The following is a 16,197-nucleotide window of genomic DNA, read 5'->3' on the forward strand; positions in this document are numbered from 1 at the left end:
GGATCAAACTACCATTTTGAATCTTTTGAGGGGGGAGGGGGAGGAAGCATGTCCCATTATATATTTTTCTCAGTAAGTTAGACACCACCATATTATTGAAATCTCTATTTTTTGGCGGAAACACCATATTCAAAAAAATCATTTGGGTTTGTATATATGTTTGATCCATCCACGAGATGTATGTTCCGGTACTGCATTATTCTTTGAATTTCAGAAAAAGATCATTTGAGTTTGTATATTTGTTTACTATCTGTATTCAGCTTGTATACAAATTAATATAACATCTATATATATCCCCAAAAGAGAAAAACATGCTGTATCAAAGCCAACATTTTAGCACCTAACTAAACTACGTTTAGAGAAAGTTCATATATACCTTCGAGGTGGAAGCACAATTGGAGGTTCCTGGACGTGTTGCTGCTTTTCTCAAAGAAAAATAAACAAATTCAAACTGGTTAGTATCATACCAAATAAAGACCCCTCGTTGCATAACAAATGTTCACCGGGGTTCTGTTGCTCTTCTCAGCAAAACCGCCCAACTATATAAACTTAAAAAAAAAAACTCCAAGGGTTGAACATCTAGGTTCGCAGCACATATTGTCAAAGAAAAAAAAAGCACTCCGAATTACCTGCATTTTGTCCTTCAATTCTTTCACCTCCTTCTTTAACTCCTGAATAGCCGCCAAGATCCTCCTTGTATCCCCAGAAAGAGGCAACGTAGCAAAATAAAAGGACCACACCAAGAATGAACTGAGATAGGCAAGAAGCCTTAAGACGACACCAACGGATCTCGGAAGACGTGTACCTCTCCATGTCGGATATTTCATCCTTCTTCCTCACCATGGGGATCCGCCTCGCGAGCTTGCCGTCGTTCTTCCCTGCGAGGCCGTTAGCTTTGTTCTCGTTTAGGAGTGGTGTAGTGGCGATGGGTGGTCGGCCGGGCTGAAGGCTTTTAATGGAGAGCTCCCGCGTTGAACAAACCGCGTTCCTTGCTTCGGGGCGAGGTTCCCAACTACTCTCCCTCTCAGCAGCAGCTGCGACGACACTACCCACTGTCCTAATGGAATGGTCAATGAAAATTTTCATATTCCATCCAGCAAAGCTATAAAGTGATGATTAAAGTTGCCCTCGGCGTGCATGCATGATACTCCCTCCGTTTTCAAATATAAGTCTTTTTAGAGATTCCAACAAGTGACTACATACAAAACAAAATAAGTAAATCTACACTCTAAAATATGTCTACATACATCCATATGTTGTAATCCATTTGAAATGTCTAAAAAGACTTATATTTAGGAACGGAGGGAGTACTATGTTTAGATGGCAGAACGTACATTGAACAATTAACTTCGGCTTCTACTCTCTCCATCTCTAAATATGTCTTTTTAAAGGTTTTGATATAGACTACATACAAACCAAAATGAGTGAATCTGCAATCTAAAATAGGTTTACGTACATTTGTATGTATTTTTTATTGAAATCTCTAAAAAAGACTTATATTTGAAAACATAGAAAGTACAATGTATTTTTCTTGAAAAGGAAGGACTCCCCGGCCTCTGCATCAGAACGATGCATACGGCCAACTTTATAAATAAGCAAATAGGTTCAACAAGGTCTTAAAGTCTGAAACAAAAGTAAAGGCAAGCTCACAAAGAGCCAAAGGGCCAAAAACACACTAGCCAAAAGGCCACGACCGGCTGACATAAGAAAGATAGAAAAACTAATTGCCTATTCTATTACATGACCGCCATCCAAACCGGTTGAAAATATCCCGTACTACCATCTCCCACCAGATAGATCCACTAACCAAACGCTCCCTGGCCTCCGTCGGAGTGAGTAGCGACCGCATACGGATCAACGCAGTGGATCGAAAGGGATCGAAAGATAACCTGCAAAAAATGAATATTTGTTGTTCTGTTAAAAACCAAATCATTTCTGCAGTTCCATACTGCCCACAATAAAGTACATACTCCTACGCGAATGTGTCTCGTGTTTCGGACTCTATCCCATTAAGCCACGTTTCAAATAACGTGCTGACATAATTCGGAGGAGTAATGTTAAAGGCTATGTGCACCGTCCGCCATAAAACTTTTGCCAACGAGCACTCAAGAAAAAGGTGTTTGATAATTTCATCCCGATCACAAAAACTACCCCTAGTAGGTCCTGTCCAGTTACGCTTTGCCAAGTTATCCTTAGTTAATATGACTTGTTTATGAACAAACCACATAAAAACTTTGATTTTCAAAGTAACTTTGACTTTCCAAACATATTTGGAACTAGGAATGGCGCTAAAGTTGATAACATAGAGATACATCGATTTAACTGTGAACTCTCCAGACCTAGTAAGCTTCCAGCGCAACTGATCGGGCTGTTGAGATAGATGAACCTCCATCAGTCTACTCACTAAATGAAGCCACGCTTCCCAACGATTGCCGGCAAGCGTCCTCATAAAATGAATATTAAGGGGGATGGACTGAAGTATCGTTGCAACATAAGCATCACGTCGTTGAACAATACTATAAAGGGACGGGTACTGAAGCGCGAGTATCGTCTCTCCTAGCCAAGTATCCTCCCAGAATCGCGTGGTAGTGCCATTACCGATTATAAACTTTGTCCTATTGAAAAAGGCTGATTTGACTCTCATGAGCCCCTTCCAAAAAGGCGAGTCCGTCGGTCTCACTGTCACCTGGGACAAAGTTTTGGACTGAAGATAATTACTACGGAGAATCTGCGCCCATGTGGCCTCGGTCTCAACAGATAACTTAGACAACCACTTGCTAAGAAGACATCTGTTCTTGACTTTAAGATTTTCAATGCCAAGACCCCCTTGGTCTTTCGGTCGACAAATAATATCCCATTTGGCGAGTCTGTATTTTCTTTTTAGTTCATTGCTCTGCCAGAAAAATCGGGATCGATAGAAGTGCAGCCCTTTCCGAACTCCAACTGGGACTTCGAAGAAAGACAAGAGAAACATAGGCATACTCGTGAGCACCGAATTAATAAGAATTAATCGGCCTCCGTATGACATGAGCTTGCCCTTCCAGCAACTCAGTTTCTTCTCAAAGCGATCCTCGATGCACTTCCATTCTCTGTTTGTCAGCTTACGATGGTGAATGGGTATACCTAGATACGTAAAAGGTAAAGTCCCCAATTTGCACCCAAACAATTTCCTATAAGCCTCTTGTTCCTCATTGGCTCTTCCAAAACAGAACAATTCGCTTTTATGAAAGTTAATCTTTAACCCGGTCAATTGTTCAAATAAGCATAACACCAACTTCATATTTCTCGCTTTTGCCAAGTCATGCTCCATAAAGATGATCGTATCACCAGCGTACTGTAGGATAGACACACCTCCATCAACTAGATGAGGCACCAAGCCACCCACCTGACCAGCCTCCTTAGCCCTTCCTATTAGAATTGCCAACATATCAACCACAATGTTAAACAAAATAGGAGACATCGGATCACCTTGTCTCAGGCCCTTATGTGTCTGAAAATAATGACCTATGTCGTCATTCACTTTAATTCCAACACTCCCTTTTTGCGTGAAAGATTCTACCTGGCGTCGTCAGGCTTCATCAAAACCTTTCATACATAAGGCCTGTTGAAGGAAAGGCCATTTGACTTTATCGTACGCTTTCTCGAAATCCACCTTGAAAACAACTCCATCTAGTTTTTTCGTGTGAATCTCATGGAGCGTTTCATGAAGGACCACAACCCCTTCTAGGATGTTTCTGTCCGGCATGAAAGCAGTTTGAGAATGCTGCACCATAGAATGCGCAATCTGCATGAGCCTATTAGTCCCAACCTTGGTAAATTTTTTGAAACTAACATTAAGAAGACAGATGGGCCTGAACTGTTCAATTCTCACAGCCTCTGTTTTCTTAGGAAGTAGGGTTATCGTTCCAAAATTCAGGTGAAATGACTGAAGCTGTCCCGAGAACAAATCATGGAACATCGGTAGCAAATCCCCCTTAATAATATGCCAGCATTTTTTATAAAACTCCGCCGGAAATCCATCCGGTCCTGGAGACTTATTGTTTTTCATCTATGAAATGGCCTCAAACACCTCTTTCTCGGAAAAAGGGGCAGTCAAAATATCCTTCTCATCAGCAACAAGTTGAGGAACATCCTCAATCCTAGACTCATCCAGGCATACACAATTATCCTTTGGAGGCCCAAACAACTGCTTGTAGTATTCAGTTATGTATAATTTTAGGTTTTCCTATCCTAAAATCGTTCCTTCATCTCGTTCAAGCTGAAAGATCCTTTTCTTTCTGTGCTTGCCATTAGCGATCATGCGAAAGAATTGAGTGTTCGCGTCCCCCTGGACAACTTTGCGAACCTTAGCCCGCAGCGCCCACTTTAATTCCTCTCCACGGAGAAGCTCTTTCAATCTCATCCGCGCCTCAACCTTAGCATGAAGCTCCGAGGTTGGCAGAATTGTGGATTTGGCTTTTAAATCTAGGGACTGAATAAGTGTAAGGAGCCTTTCCTTTTCGACCTTATAAATCCCACTAAGATGCTTAGCCCACCCACGCAAGAAACTTCTCAAGTGCCTTATCTTATTCTGCCATCGCTCAACCACAGTCCTACCTCCTGCATCCTTAGCCCATTCCCTGGCTACCAGATCCAAGAAGCCTTCTCGTTCAAACCAGGCCAGTTTGAACGAAAAAGATTTTTGTTCCCCATGTGGGTTGCCTCATCAGAGTCCACAAATAAAGGCGTGTGGTCTAAAATACCACGCGTGAGTGCCTGGACCGTTACGAAGGGAAATTTCTGTTCCCATTCGACACTCGCTAGGACTTGATCCAGCTTTTCAAACGTCGGATTTGGCAGCGGATTAGCCCAGGTGAATTTTCTACCCGAAAGCTCTATCTCTCTCAGATCCAAGCTTTCAATAATGGTATTAAACATGAACGACCACCTCCCATCGAAATTATCATTGTTCTTTTCCTCTCGCCTTCTAATAATGTTGAAATCACCCCCAATCAGGATTGGGAGCTGCTCAGAGCCACAAATCCGAACAAGATCTGCCAAGAACTCTGGTTTGAGTTCGGGCTACGCGGCACCATAAACCGCTACCAGAGCCCAATTAAACCCATCGGCCTTCAACCTCACCCGAAACTTAACTGCGAAATCTCCCATCACCACACTTCGGACTTCGAGCGAATCATATATAACTCCAAGTAAGATCCCACCCGATCTTCCTCTCGAAGGCAGACAGTGCCAATCAAAATCGACACCTCCCGATAAAGTACTGAGAAACTGGGGCGAAAAATTATCTCTACCAGTTTCCGACAGAGCAATAAAATCCAGCCTATGCTCGATAGACGCATCTGCAAGAAACCTTCTTTTAGCCAAATCTTTCAGACCTCTGCTATTCCAAAAGATTCCTTTCATATTTCGTCATGAAATTTTTTAGTAGTACGGATCCTAGCGCTCCTACGCACCTCCGAAGCCGGGTAAATCTTCCGCTTCCACTTGCGTTTAGGTTTGTTCTGATCCTCCAGCCGGTCCTCACAACCAGGCTCTGGGGACCTAACTACGGCAGCCGCAAAAGTGTCATCCTCTTCCTCAGACTCAGGAAGGAATGGTGCAAGATCCGCACAAAAATTATCGAGCACCCTGACCCCCAACGCATGGGTTTAACCGCTGCTAAGTTTAACCGCTGCTAAGTTTCGAATCATTTCTAAAGCGCGTTCTGCTTCCAAATCCAGGATATCATTAACGGAGTTTGAAATTTCACTATCATTGCTAAACTCCTAATTGGTTTGCATTATTAATAATCTCATTATTAGAAAAATGCAGAATGGAATTAGAGGTGTTGACCGACATACCAGTAGTGACCTCAATGTCACGAAGCTTGGCCGCCCTCATGGCGCACCGCTGCTGCATGTCATCAACCTCCGGATGATCCTGGAGACGGCAACTCATCCGTCGCCCCGCAGAGACCGGATCCGAAATCCCTTCAAAAGCAATAACCTCCTCCCGAGTGACCCTGCTCGGAGTAGGGCCTCCGGCCTCACCCCCAACACCCAGCAGGGCTGCACCCATCGAAGAAACAGCAGGAGTAGGCGAAAGCAGCGGCGGGGAACTCCACGGCACCACCGACGTCAGCCGCGAACCGCGGCCCTGAGGCGCAGGCGTGCCGGGGGAGGGAAGTGCGTGGGCCGCCTGCCCGTACTCCCCACCCACCCCGGCCCTCTGGCTAGAGGGACTCGCCGGCGCCACAAGAGGTGCGGCCACCCTAGGCGCCACAAGGGAAGAGGACGCTGAGGCCATCTGCCCCGGGCCCCCTCCTCTAAGCTCAGCCGCCAACTTCGGCTCCGTCGCCACGATAGGAGAAGAAGGAGCCGAGGAAGTACAATGTATGAATAAAACGTTAGGGTGTGCTTCCTTCCGAGAACTTGTGGAAGGAATGCCACAAAATTTATCGGTTAAAGAGCATGGTTCAAGAGCATCTGGATCATGCAGCAGCAAGCTGATCCGGCCGGTACTCGCGTCATGTATGTACAATAATATCTGGATGAATCAAGCATTTTCTTACCGCAATAATATTTGTATGTACATATGGAGGTCCGCATTAGATGACAAACTATATTTGCATACATCGGTCCGAATGTTTGCGAGTGTTTTAAGAGTCGGCGTTGGAGATGCCTTAAGAGATCAGCTAAAGATGCTCTTAGGACCTAACTGTTTGGTCCGATACGAGTTGGCTAGATCTATGTTTTTCTTAACACAGTACAGACACAAGCGCTCATATACACGCGCATACACTTACCCCTATGAAACACACTCATACCTTACTTCTATGAGCACCTCCGAAAAACTGAGCCGGCATATCATCTTGAAATTTACGAAGTCACCGTAGGCACCTCATCGTTAACGGAAACATCTCCCCCACTGAATCTATTCCATAAGAGTGGAATAGGAAATTAAGATGAGGATGGTATCATCATAAAGAAAGATAGAGTAATATAATATCCTAAATTCTACTAATCCACATATCGTATGTGTGTCTTTCTTTATCTTTATCGATCGGGAGTAGTGAAAAAAAATTCCTATATGCCTTCCCTTCCTCTTTAATGAGAGATGCAAAATAAAAAAGTGAAGTAAGGGTGCCCTGTGGGTATTTGATCTTGCTCCCTGCCCCTTTTTTTCATGGAAAAAGGAAATATCAATTTCTCCATTCATTGAACCCTAGTTCGGGACTGACGGGGCTCGAACCCGCAGCTTCCGCCTTGACAGGGCGGTGCTCTGACCAATTGAACTACAATCCCCGCGGGGTGTATGGCATACCCATTCTTAAATAGAACCATAAGAAGATTCGATTCGTCTTTCGTACTCTAAGAAATAGACGAATCATATACTACATACCCACATATTATACGTGGGTATAGTGAGAGTGACATAACTAGTATGTCGTGATTTTTTATCACTAAAAATGGATAATAATCCAGCCTTCAATAAGAAAAACTCTTTTGTTTGTAAGAAAGGAATGAGAGAGATATGGATTAGAAAAAAAATTTCCCTTTTTTCTTTATCTTTTATTTCTATAGATCAGACATTTTATTTTATGGAAGAATTAGTTCATATTCATGAAGCCCTAGATTTTTGGTTTGGGCCGAGCTGGATTTGAACCAGCGTAGACATTGTCAACGAATTTACAGTCCGTCCCCATTAACCACTCGGGCATCGACCCAGGAAGAATTTATTCTAGGGTTTTTGCTAATCTATGATTAACCTCCTTTCATAATACTCCCTACCCCCAGGGGAAGTCGAATCCCCGCTGCCTCCTTGAAAGAGAGATGTCCTGAACCACTAGACGATAGGGGCATCACTAGACGATAGGGCCATATACAACCGCTCGTGATTATACTATAATCATAGTATGAGCAGTTTTTTGGAATTGTCAATATACTCGAAAAGTATAAATAGATCCAAAGCAAAGAGTTTTTCCAACTTTTCTGTTATGTTTTCATCTAGGATTTTTTTTAGTTGATCGTTATAGATTAATTCTCCGTGCTTCATTTAGTGTTCAGACCAAAAATGCATCCATCCCGCACTAAGTCATAAAATTCTCTAAAAATATAGAGAAAGTTTCAAAAACAAAGAAAAAAAGTGAATCAATTTAGTAGAAAAGTACTCTATCAGATTCGAACCAACGACTTACGTCTTAGCACGAGATTACTCTACCACTAATTTAAAAAGCCCTTTATCGGATTTGAACCGATGACTTATGCCTTACCATGGCATTACTCTACCACTGAGTTAAAAGGGCTTTTTATTTAATTCAAAAATTAGCCACTTGGATTTCCCATTATGGGTCCACTGCATAATGTACATATTATATATATAATATATAGAGATAGAGAGAGAGACATTATGTAGAGATTGTATATGTATATATCGATATCTTGAGAGCTCAAAATAAAATTAATAAAAAAAAAACATACCCTACATAACATATCCAACTCTTCTTGGTTCAGGGTTTTCCGTTTCCGAAGACTAGTAAAATAGGCGGATTCTGGAACCCCAAGGATTCAACGGTATATGGATATGGAAAATATAAGATTTCCGATCCTAGCGGGAAAAGGCGGGGAACAGATACCCAATAGGATATAGGATCCTTGGGAGGAACTTTTGGTAATGGCCTTGATCCTCTATGCTATTTTTTATGCGTTCCGCCGGAAATTCTGTAATAAATCCAGAAATAAATGCGAACAGCAGGATTTGAACCCTGATAGGCTGGGGATACCACAGTCCCTCAAACCATCCAACTACAGGTTGGTTCGGCTAGATCTATGGTTCACGACATAGGCATGGCCGTGTAGCTTGGTATGACCATCTTACGTCTAGGATGACTTCATCACACGCGCCTTCTTCGGTCAGCGTCGTTGGCGTGGGCTGCTAACACAGATCTATCCTATCTGTCCTCACTCTACGCACACTAACTAGATGCAAAGGGTCGGTGAAAGATCAAAGGTGTGGGGTCTAACTAAGAATACTTCCCGCGTCCCGTAAAGAGGGGCGAAAAGTTTTTGAATAGTTTTGTCCCATCAAAAAATAGCGCATGCGTTCGTACTGCAGCGGGCTTTAGCATTTAGCAGTGGTGGAGTACGTAGCTCTCGGAGCAAGCCGTAGAACCCCCAAACTAGTTGTTGTAGTGTAGAGCAGTGGGAATAGTTGCACTGATGTCTAATCAGAGCATAGCATAGTATAGTCGTCCATCTCACCATCGACGTTTGCTCTCCTTGGTATTCGCAAAAAGTTGTGTAGGCCATCTATCGTGGGACGGAGTGGGTACAAAGAACTGCACTTTACACGGCATCAGCAAATAATCAAGGACCTCAACAGCCTAAGATTCCGTGGAGCACGTTAGACACATCCCCAACACTTCAATTTCAGACACTCCAGCCAGCACAAGGATGGAATTGCTCTCTGTGTATTGATTCCATCCACAACGGTACAAGGTATACAAGTGGAGCCGTTACAAGAGGCCCGATAGAAGTGGCAGGTAGGCCAGGGCGTGGCTCAAATCCTAAATACAAGGACTCCCGCGACCCGCTCCCGCCCCCGAAACCCTCGCCGCCGCCGCCTTCCCCTGCCCGCCTCCGGCGGGATCCGGCCGCCCTCGCCGGCGCGCGGCCCGGATACGGCCGCCCTCGCCGGCGCGCGGCCCGGATCCGGCCGCCCTTCCCCCGCCCTTCCTTCCCCGCCCCTCCTTCCGCCCTCGTGCCGCCTCCCCGGGAGGCGGCCGGGGCGGCCCCCGCGCCTCTGCTCTCGGCTTCGCCCCCTCATCCTCTCTCCTACCGTCGCTGGCGGGCGCCCTCGGCTCCGGCCGGGGGGTGCCGGTGGCGGTAGGATCTCCTCTCCCCGCGTGTGCGTCCTCCTGGCCCGGGGCAGGGGGCGGCGGCGGTGTTGCTCGGCTTGGCGGTGGTCCGGTGACCCAGCGGGGTGGCCGGCGGCGGACGTGGTGGCGGCGCTGCTCCTTGGCGGCAGGGCAACTTGGTGGCGCGGGGTGGCCGGCGGTGCGTCCACGACTCAGATCTGGGCCTTACGGGCCCCATCTGGGTCTTAGCGGGTCGGTCCCCGGCGTGGCTTCGTTATCTTCTGCGTGGTGAGGCAGAGGTGCGGCTTGGACAGGGGCGGCGGCGCCGACGGCGTGCCGGCTGCAGCGCGAAGGCGGGAACTCTACGGGTCTCGGAGATCCCGGCCGGGCCTGTGCGGCCACGGGCCTGGTATGTTCCTGCTATTGCATCCGGTCAGCTACCGTCTTCGACGGTGGAGGTGGGGCCCTCCCGCGTGCCGACGGTGCTGCTTCCCTAGTCCCGTCTCCTCTTCTTCATTGTGCAGGCCTTGCTTCATGGTGCCGTGTTGAGACAGTGTGGGAAGCTTCGTGATCGGGGGCGCAGGGTGGGGGTCTGTTTGGTGGCGAGCTCCGGAGTGCCTGAGGTGAAGGTTGGGACCGGGAGAAATCCCTGTTGGCTTGGCCGACACCGACGCGGTGGCGCATGCAGGTGCCGCCGGACCTTCCTGGAGGGCGTCAGGGCTACCCTTCCTCTCTACTCACCGCGTACCGGGGGAAACCCTTGGCAGCAGCGTCGTCATCGTCGCGTCCCTTCTTGGAGGTGTTGATTGGTACCGGTAACTTCGGAGGCTCGGAGCTTTGTGGGCGATCTCCGGTGGATGCAGCGGCCACGGGGCTTCTTCTTTTTTTGTCGATCCGCCGTTGTCGGCATTTGTTTCTCTTGTATTTTCTCTTTCTTTTCTTTTGGGCGTGACTGTGATGCTTCTGCCCCAGCACCTATCGTTGGTTGTCTCGGTTGATTGCTTTGTATACAAAGTGGAGGGAAACCCTTTTCGGCAAATACAAGGACTACATGTACAGGACAGATACATACATACATACATCACAAGTTAACACCTCCCCTTAGCCGGAACTCCATTTGGATGGACGTTGAGGCTGGCTCTGAATTCATGAAAAACCTGTGATGGTAGTCCCTTGGTGAACAAGTCGGCAAACTGAGAGCTGGACGGTACATGCAGTATACGAGCTTCACCAAGCGCCACGCGGTCACGGACAAAGTGGAGATCAATCTCTATATGCTTCGTGCGTTGATGTTGGACGGGGTTGGAAGCGATATAGGAGGCGCTAATGTTGTCACAATAGACAATGGTGGCACAAGTAGGTGGGCGACGGAGTTCATGCAGGAGTTGGCGCAACCAACATGACTCGGCGACACAGTTAGCGACGCCACGGTATTCGGCCTCCGCATTCGAACGGGACACGGTAGCTTGTCGCTTGGATGACCAGGACAACAAGTTGCGACCAAGGAAGACACAAAAACCGGATGTATACTTGCGGGTGTCCGGGCACCCTGCCCAATCTGCATCGGTGTAGGCCACAAGATCATGAGAGGTGGACTTGTATAGTTGCAAGCCATAGTGTGTAGTGCCACGCAAGTACCGAAGAATGCACTTGGTAAGCTGCATGTGGGAGTCGCGGGGGGCATGCATGAAGAGACACACTTGTTGAACCGCATAAGATATATCTGGTCGAGTGAGTGTGAGATATTGGAGAGCCCCGGCAAGACTTCGGTAGGTGGTAGGATTGTCCAAGAGGCGGCCATCATGAGCTGAGAGCTTAGAGTGGGTGTCGATGGGTGTAGAGACTGGTTTGCAGTTGAGCATTTTGGCCCGGTCAAGGATTTCGAGGGCATATTGTTGTTCACACAAGAACAAGCCGGGGTGGTTGGGTGTGACATTGATGCCTAGGAAATGATGAAGCTCACCTAGATTGGTCATGGAGAACTCTTGTTTGAGAGAGTAGATTATGTGGTTGAGGGCATGTGTGGTGCTGGCGGTGAGAATGATATCATCGACATAGACTAGTAGATAGGCAACGAAAGCACCATTGTGGAGTATGAAGAGGGAAGAGTCACTCTTGGATGCATGAAAACCAAGGGACAAGAGAAAATACCGAAAGCGATGGAACCATGTGCGGGGAGCTTGCTTCAACCCATAGAGGGACTTGCGAAGGAGACACACATGATCCGACCGAGAGGAGTCCACAAAACCGGCGGGTTGAGCACAATACACGGTCTCCTTGAGGTCACCATGAAGAAAATCATTCTTGACATCGAGTTGGTGGATAGGCCATGAGCTGGAAGTGGCAAGACTGAGCACAACCCGAATAGTGGCTGGTTCAACAGCCGGATTGAATGTCTCATCATAGTCAATGCCCTCCTTTTGGGTGAAACCACGGACCACCCACCATGCCTTGTACCGCGCCAGAGAGCCATCGGGATTGAACTGTGGCGAAATATCCACTTGCCGGTCACCACATTGACACCTGCAGGCTTGGGAACCAAAGACCAAGTCGATTTTTTGATTAAAGCATCATATTCATCTAACATTGCATGTTGCCAATTTGGGTCTTTGAGAGCGGAGCGGCACGTTGGTGGAATAGGGGAGATAGGAGTCGATGTGGTGGAAAGGAAAAGTGGTTTGGGCTGACAGTAGCCAGATTTGGCTCGAGTTTGCATTTTGTGCGAGTTGTGCGATAGTTTAATTGGTTGGGCATGAGCTGGAAGACGTGGCTGAATGGGGGTGGTTGGCACGGAAGTGGAGGAAGATGGCGTGGGGTCCGGGGGGACTGGCGGGTGTGAGATCCGAGGAAGATCCGCGAGCAAAGGCAGTGGGAGCGTGATCCGAGGGAACGGACGGGACGGGCGCGTGATCCGAGGGAGCGGGCGAGGTGGGTGCGGCTGGCGTGCGACCCGAGGAAGCGCATGGGAGCGGAGTTGGTGGGGGGTGGATGCGGTGGAGTCTGGCAAGCGAGTGGGCTTGCGGCACGTGGAGGGGTGGGCCGGGCTGTCCGGCGGCTGGCAATCCGGGATTGGCGTGCATGGAGAGGTCGCATCAGACGGACGCGGTGGGACCTAGTACGAGGTAGGTAGCGATCCGGGCAGCGAATCTAGGATGGCAGGCGAGGGGATCCGGGCTGGATTTTCTGCGGTTGGGGAAGAGGGGAGCGACGGTGTGGTGGGTGCGTAAGGAAAAACGCTCTTGTCAAAAACTATGTGACGGGAGACGATGACTCGACGTGTGGTTAGGTCATAGCATCTGTAGCCTTTGTGCTCAAGTGGGTAACCTAGAAAAACGCAGTGCGTGGAGCATGGAGAAAGCTTGTGAGAGGAGGTGGCATAGAGATTAGGAAAGCAAAGACACCCAAACACACGGAGGTGGTCGTAAGTGGGGTGAATGCCATGAAGCATGTAGTAAGGAGTTTGGCCATGAATGCCACGAGATGGTCGGCAGTTTAAGAGGTAGGTGGCTGTGTGAAGGGCTTCGACCCAAAAGGGCGAAGGTAAATGAGCTTGTAGAAGGAGAGTACAGACAATGTCATTAGTGGTGTGGATTAAGCGTTCAGCTTTCCCATTTTGTGGCGAGGTGTGGGGGCAGGAGAAGCGGTAGGTGATGTCGTTGATGGAGAAGAAGGAGCGCAAAGTGGAGTTGATGAACTTGCCGCCGTTGTCGCATTGGAGTGCCTTGATGATTACATTATACTGAGTACGAACAAAAGAGAAAAAGCGAAGAAGAGTGGTAGAGGTGTCCGACTTGTGATGGAGGGGAAATGTCCACAAGAAGTGTGAGTAATCATCAAGTATAACCAAATAATATTGATAACCAGAGAAGCTTACAACAGGGCTTGTCCATTAATCACAATGAAGAAGCTCAAAGGGAGCATAAGTGCGGCTACTAGAAGATGGAAAGGGAAGGCGCGGCTGGTGTCCAAGTTGGCACGCAGTACATGGGATGTGCGCAGATTTATTACATGAAGGTAGAAATTCATTGGCAGCTAAAGAAGGCATAGTCTGAGGACTGGGGTGGTCGAGCCGGCGGTGCCACACGTCGGCATTGGAGATAGTGGCAGAAAGGGCAGTGCACCACGTCTTGTTATTCCCGAAGAATGGATAGAGGTCGCTGGAGCTAGCGGAGATCATGAGTACCCTCCTGGTGCGAAGATCCTTCACAAGAAGGCCAAAGGGATAAAATTCAATAGAACATGAGTTATCTTTGGTGAACTGACGGACAGAGATGAGACCCGTGACTACATTAGGGGAAAATAAAACATCGTAAAGGTGAAAGTTGTGGGGATGGAGGGTGGTGGAACCGGTTGCATGAATGGGAATATGGGTACCATTGCCAACAACAATGCTAGAGAAAGGATGCGTTAAAGAAGAATTCGAGAAGGTGAGGTTACCAGGGTTGCCGGTGATGTGGGAGGCGGCGCCGCTGTCAAGGTACCACTCGGACGGAGCGGAGCTGCTGTTGGGGAAGCCGGAAGCGCTGTAGGCGGCTTGGAGCATGGCGAGGTGGTCCCACGACGGCTGCTGTGGAGGAGTGGGCGCGGGGTAGCCGGAGAACTGCATCTGGTAAGCCTGGGCATGGGAGCCAGGCCGAGGACCGAGCACACCGGCAGAGTTCGGAGGGACCCAGCCGGGCCGTGGGTTGGGCAGGCCCATGCCGTAGGGCGCGAAGAAACCCATATATGGGTTGTACGACATGGGAGGTGCGGTGCCACGGCCGCCCTGATCGCCGCACCATGCCCGTGCCCGCAGCCGCCGCGATTGCCAGATCCGCGGCCCTGCGGGAAGCTGTTGCCGCGATCGTTGTTGCGGTCGACGCGGTCACCCTGGCGAGCGCTGGAGGAGCCACCGGGGGCGGAGGAGGTGCCGGAAGGGCCGCCACTCCCGGTGATGGTGAGGATGGGAACGGGCTTGTCGGCCACGCGCTGGGCGAGGTTTTCCTCCGCGAGCTTCAAGCGCGAGAAGACCGTCTCGAACGGCAGTAGAGGCACGGTGTCACCCAAGACAACGCGAATCGTGTCGAGCCGTTTGTCGATGCCGTGGAGAAACTGGGTGGTGAGGTCCACCTCGGTGACGGCGTGGTCGATGTCAGCCAACCCAGCGGTCAGAAGCTTCATGCAGCGGGCATATTCGGCAACGAAGAGGTCACCTTGTTTGAGATTGCGGTATTGCCGATTCAGCATCATGTAGCGAGCCGCATGGTGCGCCAGGAAGTAGTCGCGGATGCGGTTCCAGAGGTCGAAGGTGGTGGTGGCCCCGACGACGTGGTCGCGAGGTTGTCGGCGAGAGTGGAGTAGATCCAGAGCACAAGGTGGGCGTCGAGCTCGCGCTGAAGGGCAGTGGCATTGGGAGGGAGTGGGTGTTCGATGAACTGGGTGATGCCGTAGCGGATGAGGACGAGGAGGAAGAACGACTTCCACTTGTGGTAGTTGTGGTCTTCGGGGTTGAGAAGGAACTTGATGTGGTTCTGCATGCTGTCGCGAAAAAAAGGATGTGGGGAGAGGGCGGCAGCGAAGGAGAGCGGCAGCGCCGGAGAAGAGAACAGGGGGCGAATTGGGTTCCGGTGAATGGGGAAGAGCCGTTGTGGGAGGAGGAAGATGTCCCAAAGACGAAGGGGGGGGAGGTGCTCATGGCGGCGGTGGTGCCGCCGCTGGTGGCCGAGGAAGAAAGAATGGCCAGCGAGGTAGCCGAGCTGGTGGCCGGGGAGGTGGTGGAGGAGGTGGAGTTCTCTGCCATGGTAGTGCCTGGAGTCTGATACCAAGCAGAAGGATGGAATTGCTCTCTGTGTATTGATTCCATCCACAACGGTACAAAATATACAAGTGGAGCCGTTACAAGAGGCCCGATAGAAGTGGCACGCAGGCCAGGGCGTGGCTCAGATCCTAAATACAAGGACTACATGTACAGGACAGATACATACATACATCACAAGTTAACACAACCTTAGAGTTATGGTTGAGAGGGCATTTGGAACTCTGAAGAATAGGTTTAAGATCATGGATCAGAAACCATTCCACCCTTACCCTACCAAGGTTAAGCTTGTTCTTGCATGTTGCATCCTCCATAACTGGATCCTACAATGGGGTTGTGATGAACTTGTCCCGGAGAAGAAAGATGTGACGTCTGATGAAGTTGTCAGCTCCGGCTATGGTGTGAAGGCATTTGACAACGAAGCCTGGAATAACAGAAAGATGGAATGTGCTTAAGTGATATGGTATAATAGAGGTTAGACAAGGTTCTGGAGAAGAAGGAGAAGGATAAGAAGAAGAGGCTACAACACAAGAACAGAAGAAGAAGAGGACCAAGAGACTTCCACCTA

General features: G+C 48.8%; 1 protein-coding gene and 2 non-coding genes across 3 annotated transcripts in view; all 3 read right to left on the reverse strand.

The window, feature by feature from the left end:
* The window catches only part of LOC123161633 (uncharacterized), a 24,431-nt gene extending 9,436 nt beyond the window's left edge, over window positions 1–14,995 (reverse strand). The window contains exons 1-6 of the mRNA XM_044579446.1: window positions 14,555–14,995; window positions 14,210–14,450; window positions 13,820–14,119; window positions 806–1,052; window positions 630–693; window positions 377–417 (exon numbers count right to left, since the gene is read on the reverse strand). Of these exons, the coding sequence (XP_044435381.1) occupies window positions 377–417; window positions 630–693; window positions 806–1,052; window positions 13,820–14,119; window positions 14,210–14,450; window positions 14,555–14,995 (1,334 nt within the window). The remainder of the gene's footprint in view (window positions 1–376; window positions 418–629; window positions 694–805; window positions 1,053–13,819; window positions 14,120–14,209; window positions 14,451–14,554) is intronic.
* On the reverse strand, window positions 7,624–7,705 carry TRNAY-GUA (transfer RNA tyrosine (anticodon GUA)). The gene has a single exon. It is a non-coding gene; the product is annotated as a tRNA-Tyr (tRNA).
* Window positions 8,213–8,284, reverse strand: TRNAT-GGU (transfer RNA threonine (anticodon GGU)). The gene has a single exon. It is a non-coding gene; the product is annotated as a tRNA-Thr (tRNA).
* Window positions 14,996–16,197: the final 1,202 nt, after the last annotated feature.

Source organism: Triticum aestivum, chromosome 1D, assembly GCF_018294505.1.
Source record: "Triticum aestivum cultivar Chinese Spring chromosome 1D, IWGSC CS RefSeq v2.1, whole genome shotgun sequence".
NCBI classification, from domain to species: domain Eukaryota; kingdom Viridiplantae; phylum Streptophyta; class Magnoliopsida; order Poales; family Poaceae; genus Triticum; species Triticum aestivum.